The sequence below is a fragment of the Delphinapterus leucas genome, chromosome 7 (assembly GCF_059928025.1).
Source record: "Delphinapterus leucas isolate spDelLeu-1000000601 "Yukka" chromosome 7, BTC_Dleu_Yukka2, whole genome shotgun sequence".
NCBI classification, from domain to species: Eukaryota; Metazoa; Chordata; class Mammalia; order Artiodactyla; family Monodontidae; genus Delphinapterus; species Delphinapterus leucas.
This window is the reverse complement of record NC_143135.1, coordinates 10,258,190-10,281,455: the sequence shown is the minus strand read 5'-3', so window position 1 is coordinate 10,281,455 and position 23,266 is coordinate 10,258,190. Positions and strand designations below refer to the sequence as shown.

The 23,266-nt window shown below is 55.4% G+C and overlaps 1 protein-coding gene across 2 annotated transcripts; it reads left to right on the top strand.

Moving 5' to 3' along the window:
• The first annotated feature begins 1,868 nt into the window (after positions 1 to 1,868).
• On the top strand, positions 1,869 to 23,026 carry CD5 (CD5 molecule). 2 transcript variants are annotated; one of them, XM_022591853.2, is made up of 11 exons: positions 1,869 to 1,989; positions 12,993 to 13,040; positions 14,794 to 15,105; positions 15,581 to 15,643; positions 15,890 to 16,222; positions 18,234 to 18,527; positions 19,185 to 19,310; positions 20,018 to 20,071; positions 20,991 to 21,110; positions 21,643 to 21,734; positions 22,557 to 23,026. In XM_022591853.2, exons 1-10 carry the CDS (start codon positions 1,938 to 1,940, stop codon positions 21,729 to 21,731), a joined length of 1,491 nt encoding a protein of 496 aa, XP_022447561.1. In that variant the 5' UTR covers positions 1,869 to 1,937; the 3' UTR covers positions 21,732 to 21,734; positions 22,557 to 23,026. The 2 variants fall into 2 exon arrangements, with proteins under 2 accessions (XP_022447561.1, XP_022447560.1); XM_022591852.2 differs by having other exon boundaries at positions 1,870 to 1,989; positions 22,400 to 23,026.
• The last annotated feature ends 240 nt before the right edge of the window (positions 23,027 to 23,266 follow it).

The window sequence follows — 23,266 nt, the reverse complement described above, 5'->3', positions numbered from 1 at the left end:
CGCCTTCTTTGCTTTTAGTAAGTGAGGTTGGAGGGTAGTGGCAAGGGTTATGGAGCAAGAGACATGTGGGTTCAAATCTTAGTTTTAACCTCCTGAGGCCAAGTACCTTACTTTCTGAGCCTCAGTTTCCTCGTCTGTGAAATGGAAAACTCCACCCACTTCCCATGGTGGTTGGGAAGAGGCCACGCCCCCCAGCTTGGGTAGGTGCTCAATAAAAACCCCTTCTCCCTTCCCGGCTGCAGTTATGTAAACTGAGTGTGGTAACAGGGTCATGAAGGGCCATTTAATACACACCACTAGTGTGACCAATAAAAGCTTCCTAAACACAGGGTCTTTTTTTTTTTTTTTGGCTATGCCACGCGGTTTGCGGGATCTTAGTTCCCTGGCCAGGGATCGAACAGTGAAAGCACAGAGTCCTAACCACTGGACGGCCAGGGAATTCCCAACACCGAGTCTTTAAGAGAAAAATTATCCAGAGGGTCCTCGGAGTGTAAGCAGAGTGAGGACCACATGTCTCCATCTCTGCATCTCTGGTGCTTAGCATGGGGCAAAGGTTTGCTGGATGAACAACTGAAGGAAGGAATGAAAAGTCTGGGATTTCCAGTCACAGGATGGGAAGGATGGACGTGAGAGTGGGTGGGTTGGGAGGGTAAGGGGAGTGGGGGGAGTGGGAAGGCGTGGGGCCAGGAAGGGCTGGCTGAGGCCTCCATGTCACCTCTGGGGAGGGGAGGAAGCGCCTCCGAATCCTGTATGAGGTGGTGGGTGTGCCTCCCCAATCACACCTGTAACAGGGCTTGACCCCAGGCCTTGATCCTTTCCTTAGGGAATGGATTCAAGCACCCCAACACCCTCCCAGCCCCGTATTAGAGGAGACTGGGGAGTGTTGGATGCTGGGAGCTGAGTGGATGCTATTGGGTAGCTGCTGAGGCAACACGGGCCCAGGGAGGGAGACCCCCACCCCCCAGCCCTAGAGGGCCTCCAGCTGCTGGCGGAGGGGATGTGGAGATGGGGGGCGTGCAGCTGGGAGGCCTGGCTCAGACCCTTACCCCCCAACTCTTCATATTCGGCCACTGTCATGTCCCTGAGCCACTTCACCCCTGGCATGGCCCGGATTGCGAGAAGCCCCAAGGAGCCTGGGTCTGGGCTCCGTCTACCCTGGAGTGAGGGACCTGAGCCCAGGCCACAGAGAGGCTGAGCCTTTCCCTGGTCGGTCGCTGGCCTCCCCCATCTGCTTTGCAAAATGCCCAGCACCCCTCCTCTTCCTCAGCAGCCCGGGGTTTATTTCAGCAACATCGACACAGAGATCACGCCATCCACACTGAGCTCTCACATACACACCCTGATGCAAGCCCAGGGTCCATGGAGGAGCCCTCTCCTGTGTTTGCTCGTAAAATGCCACCTGCGGGGATTCACCTCCAACTCCTAGTTCATCCCGGTAGCAGAGATGGAGGGTTTGGTTTGGTTTTTCATCACTGAGTCTCTGCTGCAAGGACTGGGGCGGTGCCCGCCACCTCCCACCTCTCACTCATCACCTCAGCACAGCTCAGAGACTTCTCGGTGGGACGTGTCCCCCGTCTCTCCCAGCCCCCTCCCCCAGGCCTCCCTCCCCTTGGCCCGGCTCAGGGCTCCCCCAGGCCGCAGCCCTGTCCCAGCATGGCGGGGTCAGGGCACTGGCCCAGGCCTAGGCACCCCGGGCAGGAAGCTGGTAGAGATCAGGGCCGCCATTCGAACTGGGGCAGATGGTTTTACCCAGGAGGAAGTTGACAGTTTCAACTTCAAACACGATGACACAGGCCCCACACTGCCTGCTCCCCTGTCCCACCCCTGCATGAGCCTGCCCGCCCCTCCCCCTTCTCCCGGAGAGGCAGACACAGGGCCAGACACCCTCACCTACCGGGGCCGAGCTTGCTGAGGTTGAGGCAGAGGAGGCCGTGCCCATGGGGCCTCAACATCCACCGCTGGCCGCCCTGTACCTGCTAGGGCTGCTGGGTGAGTACCCCTTCTGGGGTGTCTTCTGGGGCACCTGGGCTCAGGGTACAGAGAAGAAGATGCCAGAGTCAGATCCCCTCAGTCTGACTCAGGCCCGCATGTCACCTCTCTGGAGCAGCATGGAGGGCTGGGGCCACCAGGATCCCTGTCTTCTCCCCCAGCCCCAGCTCGGCTCTTGGCCCTGCCTGTCCCACCCCCGGGGCCCCACCTCCGCTTCTCTCTTGCACTGTTGGGGACCTTACTGTCCCCTTCGAGGTGGAATCCATGCCAAGATCAGACCCTCAGCCTAGAAATCAAGTTGTCCAGCCCTCATTCAATGCCGGCTTCCCTCTGGTGCTACCCCACCCCCCACCCCATGAGTGTCCAGCCATTGCTTGGACGCCTCCAGGGACAGGAAACTGCCGTCTCCTGGGCAGTTCTGATGATGCTCTGGGCAGAGCGGGCCAGGGCAGGGTGGGAAGCGGATCACCGTCGAGCAGATGTCAAAGACGTACACCTTAGTCCTTAGTTACTGGTTTCATCCCAGAGGGGGTCTCAGCCAGGCCTACCAGCCAGGTGTGGGTCTACCGTCACCCCAGACCCAGAGGAGGGGCTTCGGAACACTTCCCCGGGGGCCACTGTAGAATTGACTTGGGGCCTCTGGAGAAGCTGTCTGGGGATAAGGTTAGGGGTGGGTGAGTCTGGGGCCTACTGTTTGCCGGAGGGGAGACGGTGGAAAGGGCAGTCCTCCATCCCTGAGGCCTTGGGACGCTAGTTCAGGACCGGAGCCCTGCTGCTGGGGTGTCACCGACACTGGCCAGTGGGGAGGGTCCTGAGCAAGCGGGAGGGGCAGGGGAGGGGAGGGTACTTCATGACCTGAGCCCTGGGGTCCAAGCCTGGCCGTGTATGACCTCAGATAGGTCCGAGCCTCTCGGGGCCTCCATCTCCTTATTTATAAAATGCAGGGGGGGGGGTGAACTGGGTAAGATCTGACCACTTCTCAAGGGTTTGGAAGGTGTGGCAGGGTGAGAGAGGTGACTGACTCGGGACGGGAACAGGTGAGAACAGGTGGCAGCTTGCGGCTTCCCAGTTTGGAGGGAAAGGACTTGGGGACATTGCCTGCCTAGTGGGGGGCCTCAGTCCCTCCTAGAAAACGGGTATGTAGGGGTGTGTGTGTGTGTGTGTGTGTGTGTATACGTGTGTGTGTTTTCATGGGTAAAAAATGTAGACTTGCCTTCTCCCGTGCATGTGGCGATGGCACATGTGCACACATGTTCTCATGGCTACTCTTCCATGGAGCTGCAGGAGGTACAAAGTACCTTCTGTCCCCAGGGCAGAGGCTGACGGATGGACCCCGCTGCTTACGGGACCCTCCTTGGCCCTGGAGACTCCAAGGACCAGGCCCCTAAGCTCCCCACCGACCCCTCACCTGTGGCCTCTGACCCCAGCAGGGCAGGAGTCTAGCCAAGCCCCCTGGGAGTGGGGGTGGAGTCCTGCTCTGCTGGCCTCCCTCGAACCCCATCAGGGGCGAGGCTCCTGGTAGGACTAGGCCTAATGGAGCCCAGAGTCAGGAAGCCGTAGAGGCAGTGCCTTCACCAGAGTGTGGGAACCATCTGGAAGCCCAGGAGCACAGGATTCCCAGTGTGTGTGTGTGTGTGTGTGTGTGTGTGTGTGTGTGTGTGTGTGTGTGTGTGTGTAACTGGTGGATAACAAACATTCCCATTGTTCAGCGGGTCACAGCTTAAGAAATACTTTTTTTTTTTTTTTTGTGGTACGCGGGCCTCTCACTGTTGTGGCCTCTCCTGTTGCGGAGCACAGGCTCCAGACGCGCAGGCTCAGCGGCCATGGCTCACGGGCCCAGCCGCTCCGCGGCATGTGGGATCCTCCTAGACCGGGGCATGAACCTGTGTCCCCTGCATCGGCAGGCAGACTGTCAACCACTGCGCCACCAGGGAAGCCCAAGAAATACTTTCAAAGCCATTTTCTTCTGAAAGCTTCACAACAACCTAGGAAGCAGGTGGGCCCATTGTCCCCATTTTACAGTGTGGAAAACTGAGGTCCAGGGGGAGCAGCTAGTGAGCTGCAGAACCCACCCCAGCGCAGTGCTTCTGCTCTCGCGGAGGCTCCTCTGTACCCCTAGCCAAGAGCAAAGACACACCAAAGCCACTCCCACGAGTAGGAAAATGGCTGCAGGACACAACCACCACCAGCAGACAGGCAGCCACCAAGGGCTGGGGACACCTAGGGTCAGGGCTGTGGCTGGGGGCAAACAGCACAGGCAGCCTTCAAGACATTCCAAGTAGAGATGCTTTATCGCCAGAGCCCTGGGAACACTGCGGCCTCTTGGCTGACCATCAAGTTTGTGCCCGTGGCTTGGGGACTTTTGGTACATGAAGATGCTCACAGCCTGCTTCCCTCTGCAGCTGCCCTGAGCTCCAACCTGCCCAGGGCTCACCTGCTGAAGGTGGGGCATGGAGGCAGCCCTGATCACTGCCCAGAGGCTCAGGCCCAGCCACCGGGACTCCAGAAGCTGGCACTAAGGCTTCAGAAAGTCACAGACTTGGCAGTTTGAATTCTGGTCCCCCCTTGCCAGCTGGGTGACCATGGACCCGTTCTGTAAGCTTCAGTTTCCTCTTCTGCAAAATTGGAATAATGATAGGACCTGCCTCATAGCGATTTATAAGGATTAAGTGAATCAATGAATACAGAGCTTTAATAGGAATGTCGGTTTGTGTAAGTGCTCAGTAAGCATTAATAATAATAATACATTCATTATATAAATTTATTTATTATATAATTTATCATATAAATTTATTTATTATATAAATTTATTATTATTATTATCAGAGTCAGCAAGAAACAAGGTGAGTCAGGACCTGGTGGGGAGGCCTCGAGCCTAGCCATCCGTCTTTCTCTCCCCCAGTCCTCCTGCACAGGCTAGTTATTCATTCATTTATTCATCCACATACATTTATTGAGCATCTACTAGGTGTCCAGCTCTGTGTAAAACTCTGGGGATACAGCCGTGATCCACACAGGGGTCCACCCTCGTGGAGGGAGCACCCGAAATATTTACAAATTTCTAAATATCGTGATCAGGGCAACAAAGGAAACCGCAATGGCTGAGACTCATTAACCAAGTTCACGTTCGAAGGGGCTCCCAGTCTGAGGGGCTCCTCTCTGAGGAGGTGATGTCTCGCCTGAGACCCGAATGATGGAAGGAACCAGCCAGGCAGAGAAAAGTGGGAGGAGTGTCCCAGGCAGAGGGGACATCAAGGGTGAAGGCAACGGGCAGGACAGGCTGAGGGGGGCTGGGCATCCACAGTAGAGGAGAGGAGAGGGGACGCCCAGTGTGAGCCCACCATCCGGCCCGCAGCCCCAGCTGCAGAGCTGAGGCTCTTGCTGGCTCTGGGTGCAAAGAATCAGGCCCCCAGCAACCCCGAGCTCCCCACCCCCAGCGGGTAGCAGAGGGACCTGGGGGCTCAGGGGCTGGCACTGTCCCCTCTGGTCACTCTGACCAGCACCTACAGTTCAGAGGGGTTTCCCTGCAGTGACCAGGGGACCAGGGAGGGACTTCAACTCCACTCAACAAAATTGATTGAACACCTGTTCTGTGTGCATGCATGTGGGTGCCTGTGGGTGCCTGGTGAGCATGTGTGTGTGTGCTGTGTGTGTACCTGCTATATGTGTGTCTGTGTTGCGTGCAGACATGTGTGAAGGCCTGTGGGGCTTTGGAGCAACGCAGATCTGGGTTCGATTTCTGCTTGGCCACTCACAGATGACAAGAACACCCCTCTGAGACTCAGCCTTCTCATCTATAAAATGGGGATAACCACTGTGCCCATCTCAAAGGATAATTGCTATCATTAAATCTGGTTCATTCATTCAGACAGCAAGTATTTATTGAGCACCTACTATGTGCCAGGTACTGTTCTAAGTGCTGGGGACACAGCAATGAACAATCAAAATTCCTGTCCAGGTGCATCCAACATCGTAGTTGGGGTGTGATGGGGAGACAGACAGAGAGAGGTTAAATCAATGATCACATGGATGTTAGGAGGTCACGAAGTGACCTGAGGTTGGGGATTGGGAGCTCGGGGGCCATGCTGTATCCCAGGAAGTTGCAGTGGGTCTCACGAGAAGATAATACTTGAGTAAATACGTGTAGGAAATGAGTGATTGCACCATGCTATGTGGACCCGGGGACGACGGCTGCAGGCAGACGGGCCGTCACACACAGGCTGGTGGCGAGGCAGCTGTGGAGGCCTCCATGAGCACAGAGCGTTTTCTCCAATGAACTCAAGGTACCCAGGGGCCAAGCAGAGGAGAAAGGGGGCAGAGTGCCCTGGAGAGAAACTAGAACTCTCGCCTCTCCAGGTCCACAAGCCGTTACCTGGAGCCTCCGGCCAGATGCATTTGGGAACCCAGAATTTTTCGAGACTGGGCAACATGCCATAATCAAACACATTCCCATTTCTGCAGTGAAACCGAATTCGCACACTGAAGGCACAAATGCCTTCCTGCCAAATGCATCAGAAAAGACTTTTGGTTTTAGACTTTGAATTGCAGATAGGGAATCGTGGCCCTGTATCACTTCCTCTATAACTACTACTGTCACCACCCCTGCCTTCATCATTGTTATGTACCCCTGGGGGGGGGCTTGACCCATACAGCTCCCACAGGGACCCTGATACTCCCTTCTCCCTGGGGCACAGCTGGGAAAGGTGTGGTAGAAACAGGATAGGAGATTGGTGGCAACTGGCAGAGGCAGCACGGGTCCGCTGTACTGCCACAGACTCCCCTCCGGAGTGAGCCCCTCCCTCTCCCCGGCCTCAGTTTCCCCCTTCTGTACCATGGGCGAGCGGGCTCTGGGGTCTCCAGTGGTAGAGTCCCATGGGGCCCTGTCAAGTGATGGTGACGGAGTTTCTGCACCGACCCTACCACCAGCGAGCTGTGTGACCTTGGGCAAGTCACTGAGCCTCTCTGAACCTCAGTTTCTTGATCTGAAAATAGGGGTGAGCTCGGTCCCTTCTTCACAGGGCTGTGCATGGAAAGGACGAGCCCCTGTGCGGGCTTTGGGATATGTGAAGCTCTGAACAGAAAGGAGGCCTTGTCCTTGTGACAGTGGAGTCACATATGGTGGCGTGAAACTCATGCAAATTCAATCAAACACACGAGGCCACCAGGGAGAGCGTGGAATTGCAATTCAGATACGAAGGCCACTCTGCCCACAAGCTGCGCACTGTCGCTCATCGGCGCAGACCCTGGGTGAGCGAGATTAGAGACCTGGATCCGCTGTTCCTTCTGCAGGCTCCAGCCCCCAGGCTCCTCCTGGCATAAGCCCAGTGTGATTTTCTACAAGTTTTGCACATAAAAAGGCTCCCGATCAAAAACCAACCACTTCGTCTGGTGCTCAACCCGAGAAACAGAATTTCGGCCCTTTGTGATCTTTGTTTCCCTGAAGCCCTGATACAGACTCAGGTTAACACAGCCCCACTGATGAGAGTCGTTTCAGAAAAGCGGAGTTCCTGGCCTTCCGAGCCAGCCTCTCAGCAGAGGAGGAGGGAAGGAAAATCCGGAATGCCCCCAAAAGGCAGTTGACATATTGTGTTTGCTGTAAATGGATGAGAATGTTAGGGACTATTAAAGGGAATCACCGTTAACGGAAAAAATGGCACATCAGACTTCCAAACCGCACTAAGTCAGTCTGTCAGTTTCCTTATCCGGAAGACAGAGTGATGATAGTCCCCCTGATTGAGGCAGTCAGGAAGAAATGGGGTCTCCCGTGAAAAACCCTTGGGGTCTGCACGGGGTCAGAGGTCGCTGTCACTATTATTATCATCAGTCAAGTCCCAGCTCCTCCCTGGGATCCCGGTGCCCCCGGGACCCTCGGCAGGCCACACTCTTGTCTCCATTTCTCAGTGTGTAGGGCTGCAAGCATAGGTGCTCACGGGTCCAGGCAGGCCCATGAGTGGGTCAGAGGTGGCATCAAGGGTACAAGCTCTGAAGCCAGCAGCCTGGGCCAAGTTCTGGCTCTGCTGTAAGATGGGACTGATAATACAGGTCCACCAACGTTCGTTTGCAATTCCAAACCCCCCCAAATTTGCAAATTTCTGGCAAACGTTTACAGTGCAAATCCTGACCTGAATGAATAGGAGACTATTTATAATCTTGACACATCCCACTTACTGCGAAAATTCATATGTTTTGCTGCAGAAGCCATCATGTGTTTGAAGCTGAGGCTCTCCAGATGCAGGGTGACAGTAGGGTGCCCCGAGGGTGCTGGCAAACCAGGACAGAACAGGCTGCCCTGGGGGCTCATGGGGATGCAGCCCCACGTGGCCAAAGCATATTGTTTTTCAAAAACATCTGGATCTTGGGATTTTTTTTTTACAAAAAAGAAAAGTAAGGGACTTCCCTGGAGGTCCCGTGGTTAAGACTCTGTGCTTCTACTGCAGGGAGGCTCAGGTTTAATCCCTGGTCGGGGAACTAAGATCGCCCACGCGGCACGGTACGGCCCAAAAAAGAAAAAGAGAAACAAAACAGAAAGAAATCTTTCAAAACAATGGGCTCCAGAAAAAAAATTATAACACTGTGCTGAGCAAATAAAACTCATCTGTGGCCTGACGTGGCCCAGAGTATTGCTGTACAGGGAACCAAAGAGAGAACCATCCGGAATGTGGGGGGATGCAAGAGGACAGGGGAGGGAGGGAGTGAGCTCGTAAATGTCTCAGAGCCTCTTTCAGGGATTCATTTACTCCTCACTGAGACCTCATCAGGGCAGGCAGAGTCAAAATGGTAAAATCTCTGCAAAGGCAGACATGAGAGGGGGGAGGGGAGAGTGAAAAAGCCTTCCTACTGTCTCTCTGGATTTTTGGCCCTGATCGTTGCCTGGCTTGGCCAGTCTAAGCCCTAAATAGTGGGGCCTCCAAGGAAAGGTTGGCAGGGGAGGGAAGGGGCCTGGCCCCAGCCGCTCGGGGTGTGGTGTTGGATGAGAGACTGGGGAATGGCAGGATGCTTCTGTGCCTCCTGTCCCTCTCGGTATCATGGGTCCCCAGGTTTCTGTTTGCGGTTCTGCAGCAGCAAAGCCGTGGGCCTCGGGCTGCACGCAGGGGCTGGGCTAAGCTGTAGCCAGGGAGGGGGTCAAAGGGACCCCGAGCACAGTCAGCAGGGTTCAGGGGAAGGAGGATGTTGGTCTGATCCCTGTGAGAAGCAGCTGAAAGAACGAAAATAAGTTGTGGACAATCAAAACCTGAACGGATCCCTGGACAGACAGGAAGAAGCAGCACCCAGGAAGGCTCCCAGTCAGTCACACATCTCACCTGCCCACGCCTGCCTGCCTGCCTGCCTGCCTGCCGCTGAGCTACATCAGGAGCTGAAGATTATAGATCATGGAAGTTTGAACCGAAAGGAAGGTGAGGGAGGGTGGACCCTAACTTCCTGACTTTACAGACGAGGAGACCAAGCCCAGAGAGGTTGAGTGACTTGCCAAGATCACACAGCAAGTTCATGGAAAGTCTTCCCACAGTATGTTTCACTGACTGAAGGGAATCACAAGTTCACTCTCTTTCATCAGGTTTGCACGCCGGGAACATGCAGGAATTGGTGAAACACAGAGCAGGCCGTGGCAGCCTTCCCTCTGAAGGGAAGGGAGGCAGCTAGCCCAGCGGTCAAAAGCACAGACTGTGCCAGACGGCCTGGCTTGGAGTCCTGGGCCCACTCTTCATCAGTTGCTTAGCAAGTTAGTTAATCTCTCTGTTCCCTCATCTATAAAATGGAGATCAAAACAATAGTGCCAACTTCACAGAGCTGGGGTGAGGTTTGAGAGAGTTAATGTATAAAAATGCCTAGGAGAAAGTACAACTAGTACTTTGTTGTGTTGAGGGCTTCCCTGGTGGCGCAGTGGTTGAGAGTCCGCCTGCCGATGCAGGGGACGCGGGTTCGTGCCCCGGTCCGGGAGGATCCCACATGCCGCGGAGCGGCTGGGCCCGTGAGCCATGGCCGCTGGGCCTGCGCGTCCGGAGCCTGTGCTCCGCAAGGGGAGAGGCCACAGCAGTGAGAGGCCCGCGTACCAAAAAAAAAAAAAAAAAAAGTGTTGAGGATGGTAGTGGTGGTGGTGGTGGTGGTGGTGACGGTGGTGATGGTGACGGCGACTGTGTTGATGATGGTGATGGCGATGGTGACAGTACCAGTGTTGGTGATGGTGTTGATGATGGTGACGGCGACTGTGTTGATGGTGATGCTGATGTGACAGTGATGGTGATGGTGATGATGGTGGTAGTGGTGATGGTGACAGTGACTGTGTTGATGGTTGTGATGGTGATGGTGGTGATGGTGATGGTGGTGGTGACAGTGACGGTGATGGAGGGACAAGACAAGAAATGCTGCTCACCTGAGGCCAGTCAGGCTCCCAGAGGGAGGCGAAGCCCTGGGATGCATAGATGCCTTTTCTCCACAGAGCATTTTCTTTTTTAGAATTTTTCTTGGTTCTCAGGTTGTTCAGTCTTTCCTGAGAATGTTCTCTGGCTGTTCTGTGTGAGATCCGCAGGGATGGTCAGGCCCAGTCCCTGTCCCCAGGGGCTTCAGGGTCTGGGGACTCCAGCACCAGGGTCAGGGTCAAGGTCATGTTCATTTCTGCTCATTTGTTCATTCCCTGAACTTGACACTTTGGAGGCCCAGCTGGATGGCAGAAAGCAGAGAGATGGGTTTGGAAGGCATACTCGTGATTCAAATCCAGGCCCTGCCTGTTGCTGGCAGTGTTACCCGGGACAGGGCACTTGCCTCTCCCGACAGCTATATTGTGAACATACTCAACTCAAATTGTGGGGCCGTGTGGAAGATGAACGATATCCGTAAGGACCCCTCGCCCAGGGCTGAGTATACAGTAGGTGTTCAATAATTGGTAGCTGCTGTTAACGGACGTTGACTGTGGTGACTTTGGGACTGCGAAGGTCCCAGGTGGGAAAGGGAGGTGGCGAGCCCTGTGATCTGGCTCTCCAAGTGTCCAGACAAGGACCCCTGCCCCCGGGAAAACTCCCCAGCAGGCCTGCAGTCCCGCCCACCCCTGCCCCGGGCCCAGCCAGCTCCACAACCAGTAACACAAGCTCTGAGCAATGAACGCCAGCCAGGAAGGCACTGGGCTGTCTTTTGCATAGATTATTTCATCTCATCCTCACAACGTTGCTATGAAGCTGGTCCCTTTCTTGCTCCCATACTGAGCCTCAGACCATGAAACTGAGGCTCACAGGGGCTAAGGAAGTGGCAGAGCTGGTACTCAGACCCAGAGAAAGGCATCAGTACCAGAAAACCTATCCTGCAACATTCAGCACCAAAGAATGGATCTTTGGGTCCCCTATCCCCATAAGTGCCCTCAGGGTTTAGCCAAAGAAATGAATCCCTAAAGGTGTACAGCCCCATTCATGGTGGGAACTGGGATGGAGGGAGGTAGGACTGGAAGGTCAGGGGTGAGAGGTGAGGGCTGGACAAAGGCCCCCTGCCTCCTCTCTCACCAAGCTAGCCGGGCATCTCCACCATGTCCTCCTGAGGCTGCCCTGCCCATTGCAGTAGATCAGATGATTGACAGCTGGCCAACCCCCTCCCAACCCAGGCCAGAGCTCTGGCCTCTGCTCTGGACCCGACATGCCCTCTGTGTGAGAAATACCTTCCCCTTCCAAGGCCCAGGACTCCCGGGGCAACCATGGCGGGCTCTTGCCAAGATGGAAGAAACTTACCTTAGGCCGCAACTTAATTACAAGGAGTCTTGGTTGGAGGGAGAGGGCAGGCTGGTGGGGCATGACTCCCCTTAAAATTCTACCACCAGCTTCAGAACACTCGGGCAAAAACGGGACTTTTTACACCCAGCAACAATTTCTCAAAAGAAACTTAAACACAGCCCTTTACTATATAAAGTACTCGCCCTGACTGATGCTGTGCCCAGCTCCCAACTGAGAAGCAAGCCTGGGGCAGACGGAAACCAAACACTTGCTCCACGACTGATAAAGCCCGGGCAGCCAAGGTGGAGGGTGGGCTCTGAGGCCGTACAGGCGTGCCACCCGACCCGTCCCCACCCAGATCAAGCCTCTGCCCCAGCCACACACGAGCCGGACACGTGGCCACGGACAACGAGCCACTTTGACACCCCTGCTCCACAGTCAGACGAGGCTCGAGGAGGAGGGACTGCCCAATGGCCCACATTCCTATTGAAGGGGCCCAGGCAGGAGCCAGGACAGAGGGGAGGCCAGTTCCCCCCAGACCCAAGTCCACTGGGCTCCTCCACCAACTGACCATGTGATCTTGGGCAAGCCCCTCTGCCTCTCTGAGCTCTGATTTCCTCCTCTAGAACTGGGAGCTGTTAAAGAGAAATTGCTATCATTCTTATCCTGCCTTGGGAATTCTAGAAAGTAACAAATGTCCTGGGTTCCCATTCTGGCTCAGTTCTCAGCTCTCTAGAACTATGACGTTCAAACTTTTTTTGACTGAAAGCAACACTCTGGATGTTTTTATATTGCCACCCAACACACACAAAGTGAGCTGTATCCTCACAAAACACGATGCATTCTGACATTTCTATTCTAGTCCGTTTCAGTTTTTTAAAAATCGATGGTTGTGTTACTACATGATTTTTTTAAAATTGATGGTTGCAATGCTGCATATTACTACAGAGAGACAGCATGAGGGAATTGTGGCGGGTGATGGAACTGTTGTGTGCCTTGATGGTTACGGTGATTATGCAGATCTGTGTATGTGTTCATATTCATAGAATTGTGCACTAAAAGAAAAGGGAATTTACTGCATGTTCATTTAAAAAGTAAAGTTTTAAAACAAGAAGGAAAATTGATGGTTGCAACCCACTAACCTGGTTTCACGACCCTCCTAAGGGTTGCCATCTGTAGTATGAAAATCCCTGCCCCTGAAGCCCACGACAGTGGCTGGAGGCAAAAATGCCATTGATCAGGCTGTGAGTAGAGGTGAGGCGAAGCAGGAGAGAGACTTCCCTTTCTGACCCTCTTCTCTCCTTTCTGCAGTCACTTCCTGCCTCAGAGGCCTCAGAGGGCTCAACTTAGAGGACCAAGGTAAGGAAGAGCCACGTGGAGAGGGGGGGCGTGGAATGATTCCACCAGGCTGTAGGGGGAACTGCCATCCCTCCATCGGAGCGAATTGCACCTTACAGAGAGAGAGAGAGAGAGAGAGAGAGAGAGAGCGTGCAGCCGACACCCCCTACACACGCACACATGCATGCACGCACACTTAAGAGGCCCATTTGCAGATAGATGCCCTAGATGGCTGTAAAGCACCCCACAAATGCTGGGTGTCATGCTAGTTATTATTATGACCCACTCACCAGGCACAGAAAAGATACCGGCCATAACTGCACCTTGCAAAGTCCTTTTCCTGCCCAGTCCTGCCAGATGCTCCCTGGCCAGAGACATTCGCAGCTGGGGCTGCAGAGAGAGGCTGCACCAGATTGTAAACTGTGTGAAATGTCTTGCCTTAGAGGTTGGACTTTAATCCTAGAGGCTAGTGTTTCCCAAACAGGGTTCCACGGAACTCGTTGGACGAAGGGTAGGCAACACTACATCACCCACTGCAGACTCCTGACATGGGACACTGGCCTAGTAAAGGCTCTGAGAAGTCCTGCAATGAGGAACTCAGTTAAGCATTTGCAGATTCAGCAGTTCCCAGACTCACTCCACCACAGACTCTCTTTTTCACATTTCCTGAGATAACATCATGCTGAATGTATCTGGTGACACATGCGGCGAGAGGATCTCATGAAGCTACCAGGCCACCAAAAGGGGCCACAGAGGGCTCGGTAGGCCCTGGGCCGGGACCTGGAAGCCTGCAATGGCATCCTAGCTCCAAACTCTAGCAAGATGGTTCCTGCTGTACCATCCCACTTATATAACGTTTGAGAACAGGCAGAGCACATCTCTAGTGACAGAAAGCAGATCACTGGCTGCCTGAGGCTGGATTCAGGGAAATCGACTGTGAAGAGGCATGAGGCAACTTCCAGGTGATGGGCGTGTTCTCTTCTAGAGCATGGCGGGGGCTATAGGTGTGCATACATTTGTCAAATTCCATTGAACAAGTGCCCTTAAAATGAGTGCATGTCCCTGTATGTAAAGCGTACCTCGATAAAACTGATTTTAAAAGTTAGAGACAAGGGGCAAAGGGGGAGGGAGAGGGATGGACAGGGAGTTTAGGGTTGGTAGCTACAAACTGTTAACATTTAGAATGAATAAAGAACAAGGTCCTACTGTATAGCACAGGGAACTGTATCCAATCTCCTGGGATAAACCATCATGGAAAAGAATATTAAATAAAGAATGTCTGTATGTGTATAACTGAGTCACTTTGCTGTACAGCTGAGATTGGCACAGCAATGGTAAGTCAACTAGACTTCAATTAAAAAAATGAACAGAAAAAAAATAGAATAAAAGTTAGAGAGAGAGAAAAAGATCAGGCTCCGGGCCCTATCTGGGGTCTATTGAAACAGAATTTCCAGGAAGGGGCGATTCTGCAGGACGGTGGGTGCTGAGAGCCCCTCGCTCACTGCCCCGAGTTCCCTGGGCTCTGAGGTCTCAAGCCCCGTCCTCCTGGCCTGGTTTCAAGGGGCTGCCCAGATCAGGGGCGGCATCAGCCTGAGTTTCTGGAAAGTCCCTGCAAGGTCCCAGAGGACGACACTCACGGGAGGAGCAAACCAGTCAGCCCGTGGGCAACGGGAGCCTTGCTAGGGGTGGGGTCCAGATGGGGAAGGTGCAGGGAGGGGCCCCCATGGAGGGCCCTTTCCAGCCCGACTGCCCTCTCCACCTCTTTGACCCCTAGGGTTCACAGTGAGACTAAGCGGCTCCGGCTCGCGGTGCCAGGGCCATCTGGAGGTCAACTACAAGGACAAGTGGTACACGGTGCACAGCCAGAGCTGGGGCCTGAGCCCGTTCCACCGGGAGGACCCCGGTCAGGCCTGGAAGCTCTGCCAGGAGCTGCGATGCAGGGAGCCCTTGCTCCTCTCCCACTTCCGTCACTTCAAAGGGAAGCGACCCCAGAGCCAGATCACCTGCCGCGGACAACTGGGGTCCTTCTCCAACTGCAGCGACAGCAAGGCAAATCAGGGGGACCCTCTGGCCCTGATCTGCTTAGGTGGGTAACTAGCTGGCCCCGTGGGTTCCCTGGGCCTGGGCACCAGCCCCGAGGAGGCTGCCCACGCCTGTGATCTGGGGCCTGAGCAGGCAGGTGGAAGGGGTCCCCGATTTACAACTACCCTCTCAGAAACATACACTGGTGGGGAACTGGAGGAGGAGTACTGAGGGCGTGCTGGCACCTGTCTGGGGATGGAAAAGGTCGAGAGCTGGTTCTGCCAACAGTTAACTTCATTGTCTCCTCTTAACCTCTGTTTTCCCAACTGTAAAATGGGCCGGTCCTGCCTGCCTCGCAGGAGGCTTAGACACAACGTGTGGGTCAAGTGGACTTAATGGGGCCATGGTACTTACATCATGAGTTCCAGGTCTTTCTCAACATGGCCGGTTGTTGACCCCAACTCTCCCCACACCCCCTACTCTTCCCTCCTCCCTCCCAGAGTCCCGGCCCCCTCCCTAACCAGAGCATCTGTTTTCAGAGCCACTGAGGACAACACCTCTTCCCACGAGCCCCCCGCCCATAACCACTCCGGAGCCCACAGGTAAAAGGATTCTGAGGGCCCTGGGGGTAGGGTGTCGGATTTAGCAAACAAGAACACAGGATATTCAGTTACATTTAAATTTCAGATAAGCATGAAAAGTTGTAGCGCATGTTCCATGCAATATTTGGGACCTCACCACCTCCCGGGGCCGTCGGCCAGTCATTCACCCATCTGTGTGTTAGAACCACAGAGCAAGAGAGGCCCTGCTGCTGGTCGTCAGCACTCAGGTCCCTCCCCACCTCCCAGCTCCTCCCAGGCTGCAGCTGGTGGCGCGACCCGGGGGCCTGCGGTGTGCAGGCCTGGTGGAGTTCTACAGCGGCAGCCTGGGTGGCACCGTCGGCATCGAGTCCCAGGACGGGATCCAGGACCTGGGGAACCTCATCTGTGCAGCCCTCCAGTGTGGCTCTTTCCTGAGGCCTCTGCCAGAGACCGAGGCAGCCAGGAAACTAGAGCCAGGAGAGAGCGGTCCCTTGCCAATCCGGTGGAGGATCCAGGACAGAAGATGTGCCACCCTAGAGCAGTGCTTCAGAAAAGTTCAGCCCCAGGCGGGAGGCCAAGCTCTTGGCCTCATCTGTTCTGGTGAGTGGGACCGGGCCGAGACTCACGGGCGCCCCCATGTGGTCAGTCACCACACGTTCCTGAAAGCCCTCCGTGCAGCCCAGGGCACCAGCGCTACGGAGAACACAAGGGACACGGGGGCTGATCGTTGGCCTCTAAGAGGCGGGGCGGCCATGGGGCGGGGAGGCCACACTCACACCCAACGCCCCGGGCATCTCTGCAAAGTAACGCAGAACAAGCCCAAATGTACCGCTGGCTCGGCTGCCACACGGGGAAGTGGCAGGACTTACAGGACGAGGCACGGTCCGCTGGTGAGCTTGGTGGACTGTGGCTTGTGTCAAGGGCCCAAGCAGGATGCAGCTCTTGGAGGGGACCAGCCTTGCAGGAGGGGAGTTTATAAATCCCGGGGACAGATGATGTTGGAGCGATGGTGAGACCTAGGAGGTCCCTGAGGCACAGTAGGTAGAGAAAAGCCAGAGCAGGGCCCCAGGGGACTTCCTGCGGAGGCTCCCGAGTCATAGGCCACCAACCAGAAGAGACTGGCGATGCCGGTGTGGTCGAGGCCAGGAGCCCAGAGGCTGGTCTGGGGGGATCCCAAAACGAGGATCAACGGGGAAACTGTGGGGAAAGGGACCACAGGTCAAAATAAGGATAATCACAGCATGCCTCGGGACGTAGTGGGCTCCTATGACCAGATGGTCTAGTGAAGTCCAGACTCTAAGAAGTCATACTTCCTGAGTGCTTACATCACGTTGGGGACTAGTCAGGGCATTCCTTCGTTTTCACAAGCAGCTTAGAAGGTGGGCGCTGTTATTATCCCCACCTTACAGATGAGGAAGCTGAGGCTCAGAGGGGTTAAATTTCTTACTCAGTATCCTGCAGCACTAGCTGGGGTCTCCCCTCAAGCAGCCTCACTCCAGAGCCTGCTGTGTAAGCCTTGGCTACTCCAGGTGTGGTCCCGGACCAGCAGCATTGGCTTCACCTGGCTGCTTCGAAATACAGATTCCCAGGCCCCACCCCCCACCTACTAATCAGGATCTGCCTTTCAGCAAAGTCTCCGGGACTCATGTGCACACATCTGGGAAGCATTTGCTCTGGACCACTGGGCTATCCTGCAGGCAGGGATGCCCCCAAACCACTGGACACATGGTGTGAATTAGTAAGATGCTGCCCCCTCCGGGCAGAAGCAGCCCCCAAGGATCTCTTGGCCGGATAGAAAAACCTGGCTGGCTCTCAGGCCCACCCACCCCTCTGCTAGGAGCCCTCCTGTAGGCTACAACTTGCAAAACCATACCCAGAAAGCCTGCCTTTGGATTTTTTTTTCTAAGTAGAAGGTTTACTGGAGCTTTGAAGATGGATGTTGCTATAGAAACCGGCCAAAGCTGCCGAGATCACAACTCACTGTAACTCGAGCACACGTGGGCCTCCAGGCCCAACCCTGACAAGCAGAAATGAATCCGTTTCTGTCGGACCAGGCCCTGTTATGAAAGCTGGTCCCTCCAGGCTTGAGGCCTGGGCAGCAGGATTCCTGGATTCAGTCCCACCTGCGAATCTCCAGGACTCAGAGCAGGGGGTATTTCCCATCCCCGGGCCTCAGTTTCCCCTCTCTGAAAAGCCCTCCCAGCTCTCAAGGAGCAGCAAGAGAATGAGAGGACGTTTCAAAGAGGGAAGTGGACCCAGGTGGGGCCTATTTCCCCACTTCTCTTACTGCCACCTGGGTGGGGGACGACTCCCTGCTGGTGGCTGCTGACGGGCACTGCCAGCCTCTTCACCGAACGTGCCCAAGCTGTTGCAGTGGCCCAGAGGCGCCAGGGACAGGGCTTGATGGGGAAAATGCCAGAGAGGATGCCAGAAGAAGGGAAAGGCAGAAAGGAAGGCAGTCCCATGTGGTACCCAGACCCCCGAGCGCCGGGCCCTGCCAGGGCCCCCACTTTGCTAGTGTCACGGGGTCCCAGTGACCAGGCATGCAAGCTCGGGGCCCAGGGAGCTCCCGCTGAGCCCGCCACCTCACCTCCCATTGCTCTCCCCCCAGATTTCCAGCCCAAGGTGCAGAGCCGCCTGGTGGGGGGCAGCGGCACGTGTGAAGGCTCCGTGGAGGTGCGCCAGGGCAAGCAGTGGGACGCCCTGTGCGACAGCTCCTCAGCCAAGGGCATGGCGAGGTGGGAGGATGTGTGCCGGGAGCAGCAGTGTGGCAACGTCAGCTCCTACCAGCTGCTGGACACCGGCGAGAAGACCTCCGGGGGGTTCTTCTGTCCCCCGGGGAAGCTGTCCCAGTGCCACCAGCTTCTGCAGAAAAAATCCCACTGCAAGAGAGTGTTTGTCACCTGTGAGTTGGGCCCAGCCCACGGTGGGTGGAGGGTAGTTCTGGATTCCTTCTAAGACTCAGTCGATGAGCACATTTCTGAAGAACAGGCCCCAGGAACTAAATAGAGAGCCCTGGGGAAGAATGGAGGGATAACAAATGAGGGGAGAGGGGACAAGAGTGCTCAGACAGCAGTGAGCACGAACCGTCAATAGGAGACTGGCCGCCATTGTCAGGCAGCTAATGAATGATAGAACTCTCCTTCCGTCTTCTGCTCTTCCAGATGGAAAGCAGAAAAGCAAGGGGTGGGGGGTACATATTTGCTACACTAATGGTAATTGACTCACACAGAAAAGAGAGCGATGAATGGATGGATGGCTATTTGTATATGATGGCAAGGTGATCACTCATAGTAACTGGAAAATGGTGGAAACTTAAAGAGTTGATCACAGGAGGGGCAAATGATAGCCGGATGATCAACTGTTACATAGTAAACGGTGGATAAATGAACGGGTAGCAGAGAATTTCAGAGACGGGTGGAGAGACAGCAGATAGAAAACTGCCTTCCGCACATGCTGGTGAGTTACTGGGGGAAGCCAGCCAGCCAGCCAGGAGCTTCCCTCTGAACGGACAGTTTTGATGCCTCCCAGGCTGGGGCTGACCTAACTCTGCCTCCTGCAGGCCAGAACACACGCCCAGCGGGCCTGGGTGCAGGCACAGTGGCAAGCGTCATCCTGGCCCTCGTGCTTGCGGTAATGCTGCTGGTGGTGTGTGGCCCTCTCGCCTACAAGAAGCTGGTGAAGAAATGTAGGTGTAGGTGCCCCGAACCTCCTCCCTTTCAAGCCCCTGCGTGGGGAGACTCGACGGGTTGCCCACGAGCCCCACAGAGGAGGGTTCCCGCCTCCAGAAAGCCGGCCGGGAGCACCTCTGCTTCACCACCCAGCCCTGCCCCTCTCCTGCCCATCGGCCTTTCTCCGCGCCAAGTAACAAACAGAAAGTCAGGAAAATCACTGATTCGCCCACATCCAGTGGCCCAGCTGGGACCCACTCCAGCCCAAAGGGAGGGTATGGGCATTCTTTAGACTGTGGTGGGTCCAGACGGTCTGACCCCAGAAGACACGTGCCCCAGGCCGGCTCCACCACTTAGCAGCTAATCGAACCACTTCCTCCCTGAGCTCTGGTTTCCTCATACAACAAATGGGCGACCCCAGACCTTGTGAAGGTAGGGGTATCATCCTGGCCTTGCAGAACTCGGGAGGAAATCATTCGGAGACAAGGGTGTGAGATCAGAGAGGCTGCCCACTGCCAGAGGTGGGCAGTGATGGCTGGGTCCCTGATGCCCTCCCAGGTCTTAATTCTGGTTCTAAGCACCCCGCGGTGGTTTCTCCTGGAGAACCGGCCCCTCAGCATGCACCTGCCGCCTCCTCCCTCCTTCCCTGGCTCCCGCCCCCCTTGCCCACGCCTGTCTCAACCCCCCTCCCCCCCACCATGTGCCTTTCCTGTCTGTCACCCAGTCCGCCAGAAGAAGCAGCGCCAGTGGATTGGCCCGACGGGACTGAACCAGAACAGTAAGTAGCCCCGGAGGCAGGATCCTCCCTCGGCCCAGGTCAGTAGCCACGAGACTCAGGAAGGAGGCCGTGAAGCAGGGTCACGGGTCACTGCCGACCATGGACAGAGCCAGTGGCTCCTTGAGGCCTCTGAGCGCCACTGTGCTCATCTAAGGTGTGACTGTAGCCACAGGTGTTAATGGGTGGTACTCAGAGAAGAGGGCCCCGTGATCAAAGAGACTCGGAAATCAGTGAGTTAAGCAAAGCTAGACACGGTTCTTTACTTCAGGACTTGTCAGAACCTTCATGGGCATTTTTGCGTGGTTCATCTCCAAAGCGGACATATGTTAAGAAGGGTTGTCCAAGCTAGATTTATCATGGAACGTCTTTATCGTGGAACAACTTTACAAGGCCAGTTTTAAGACATTTGGATGCAGCCGGCCCTGTCCCCACCCCTGGTCTCCATCCTCTCTCCTTCTGGCCACAGCCAGAGCCCCCTTTGTGGGTAGAAACACAGCCCTCATCCTGCCTCTACTCCACCTTCTCCCCCACTTTGTGTGTCAAGGGCCAATTCCTTCAAGAAGGCGCTGCGTTGTCAAGTCTTTCTTACAATATAAAGCCCCTCCGTTCCAGGAGGGCAGGGACCATATCTGCCCTATCACTCGTGTTCCAATTCCAGGCTTGATAAATGTTTAATAACTGACTGACTGCCCGCCCGTCAGCTTGCCAGCCGACCCAAAGCTGCTCTAAAAGCCTGAGCGCTGCTAGAATGAGCCTCCCGGGGAAGAAAGGGAAAAAGGGTTGCACTGAAGGAGCTCAGGGGGCCCTTGCACCACCACCCCCACGTTACACAGTGGGAACAGGAAATTCGAGTTGGGCCCCTGTTGGGGAGGAGGACAGAGCATCATGTCTAATGTTACTATCTCCCACATCCGCTCAGTGTCTTTCCATCGCAACCACACGGTGACTGTCCGGTCCCAGGCTGAGAACCCCACGGCCTCCCACCTGGAGAACGAATACAGTCAGCCTCCCAGGAACTCCCAAATCTCAGCTTTTCCAGGTAAGCACCAGCTTGCGCTCCTAGGAATGACGGCAGGGCCAAGCAGAGGGTCACATGATCGCCTGGAGAAAGAAGGGAGGCCGAGCAGGGGGCAGAAGGATCAAACGGCCCCCCTTTGACAGCCGGTCACGGCAGGGTATGGAAGGGATACAGCCTTAACGGGCCACTCAGCTAGAGAGAATGTGCCGGGATGTCATTAACCCCAGCACCGCTGTGACCTGAAGGACCTGTTTCTCAATAAATGAGGCCCCTCGGATCCCTTGGAGGCAGAACAGAGCATCCATCCGTGGCCCGCAGAGCCCTGTATCGAATGCTCCCTGACTGGCACTAACAATTAAGCCGCAGGGAGCCTGGCGTTCAGCATCATTAGAGGACACTAGCTGATTTGATCACAAGTTTCAGGGCTGTTGAGCCACCAGCTCAGAAAGTCTCTGTGATCTTCCAGCCCCAGCAGGGCTCTTGGCTCTGAAGGGCTCTCTCTGTGTAGCCTGGAGGGATAACCCTGCTCAAATGGCCTCCTTTCTTTCCACAGCTCTGGAAGGGGCCCTGCATCGTGTCTCCACCCAGCCCGATAACTCCTCTGACAGTGACTATGATCTGCACGGGGCTCAGAGGCTGTAAAAGGTGAGCCCGGCCCCCGGCAGAGCCCTGGGGATAAATAAGCACCAGCCACCTGGTTCCTCACCTCTGCTCACCCTGCCCGTCCATGACCTGGGTGGGGGGCTGAGGGACGAGCACCTAGACTCTTATAAAGGAAAAGAGTAAGCGTCAGCAATTTAGGTGACGGGAGCCGCTCTGGCCATTTGAGCAGAGGGGTCACGGACCTTAAACTCCATCTCAGGGCTTCCCTGGTGGCGCAGTGGTTGAGAGTCCGCCTGCCGATGCAGGGGACGTGGGTTCGTGCCCCGGTCCGGGAGGATCCCACATGCCGCGGAGCGGCTGAGTCCGTGAGCCATGGCCGCTGAGCCTGCGCGTCCGGAGCCCGTGCTCCGTGGCGGGAGAGGCCACAGCGGTGAGAGGCCCGTGTACCGCAAAAAAAAAAAAAAACCTCCATCTCAGAAGACTATATAAAAGAGCCCCTAAGGGTAGGGGAAGTTTAAGAGGTACAAACTACTATGTATAAAAGAAATAAGCTAGGAGAATGTATTGTACAGCACAGGGAATATAGCCAGTATTTTATAATAACTATAAATGGAGGATAATCTATAAACATTTTGAATCACTATGTTGTACACCTGAAACTAACATAATATTGTAAATCAACTATACCTCGATTTTTTTTTAAAAAGCACCCCTGAGAGTACCCTGATGGACTTACACCAGCAGGAAGGAGAAGCTGCTATCCCTGACATTGGGCTGGGGGCTTTGGGCCTGTCCCCCACCTCTCTGAACCATCTCCAGAGTATGAGGCTTCCTCCGCCGACACACTTCCTTCTCACCACACAGAACCGGGACCCAGGAACAAACATCAAGAGCCAGACCTTCTGTCCTGAGAATACTCTGCAGTCACTGCTTGGAAAACAGTGTCCATCCAGGTCCTTGCCTGGCAGGACCATGGACGTGACTTTCCAACATGTCCTACTGCCCCGCAGAGGCAGGCCAGCTCAGACATCTCTCCACATCCTCACCAGCCCAGGCGAAGACCCCAACGCAGCTCAGCTGGCCCCCCTCCAGGTGTGGAAGCTGCGAAAGGGCAGAGCCCGGAAGCAGGCATCCCTCCCAAGCAGAGACACACGGGGTCCAGACCCGGGCAGCTCCCTCCCCCGTCTGGGGGACTCAGCTCTCTTCTCCAACTCTGACTCATGAGGATCCACAAGGATGCTCACACCTTGCAGGTGGTGGGAGGCAAGGGCTGATTTCTCTCGTGCATTTTTAATATGTTCTTTGTAAATAATGATTTTTCTGCTTCCTGAGAACTAGAGTGCCCGGCCTCCTCAATCCAGGGTCCACCCCTGTGGATCCCTCTGGGGGTGCCAGGGGGAAGGGGCACCTACCAGGGGGCGAGGGCTCTGCAGCCTCATGGTCAGAGGGTGCAACACTGACACAGGACCGTACAGCACAGCAGCCACCAGCCAGCACGTGTGGCTGCCTGACCCAGAGCCTCATCACCAGCCCTCGGTCTGTGCCCCCTCTCCTCGCAGCCCCTCACTTGACCG

What these genes read in the sequence shown, in the direction of transcription:
- CD5 (XM_022591853.2), top strand. Translation starts at nt 1,938, where the DNA reads ATGGGGCCTCAACATCCACCGCTGGCCGCCCTGTACCTGCTAGGGCTG. An exon ending in AACCACTCCGGAGCCCACAG is followed by an intron (nt 15,644 to 15,889) that starts GTAAAAGGATTC and finishes CCCACCTCCCAG; the next exon opens with CTCCTCCCAGGCTGCAGCTG. An exon ending in CAAGAAGCTGGTGAAGAAAT is followed by an intron (nt 19,311 to 20,017) that starts GTAGGTGTAGGT and finishes TCTGTCACCCAG; the next exon opens with TCCGCCAGAAGAAGCAGCGC.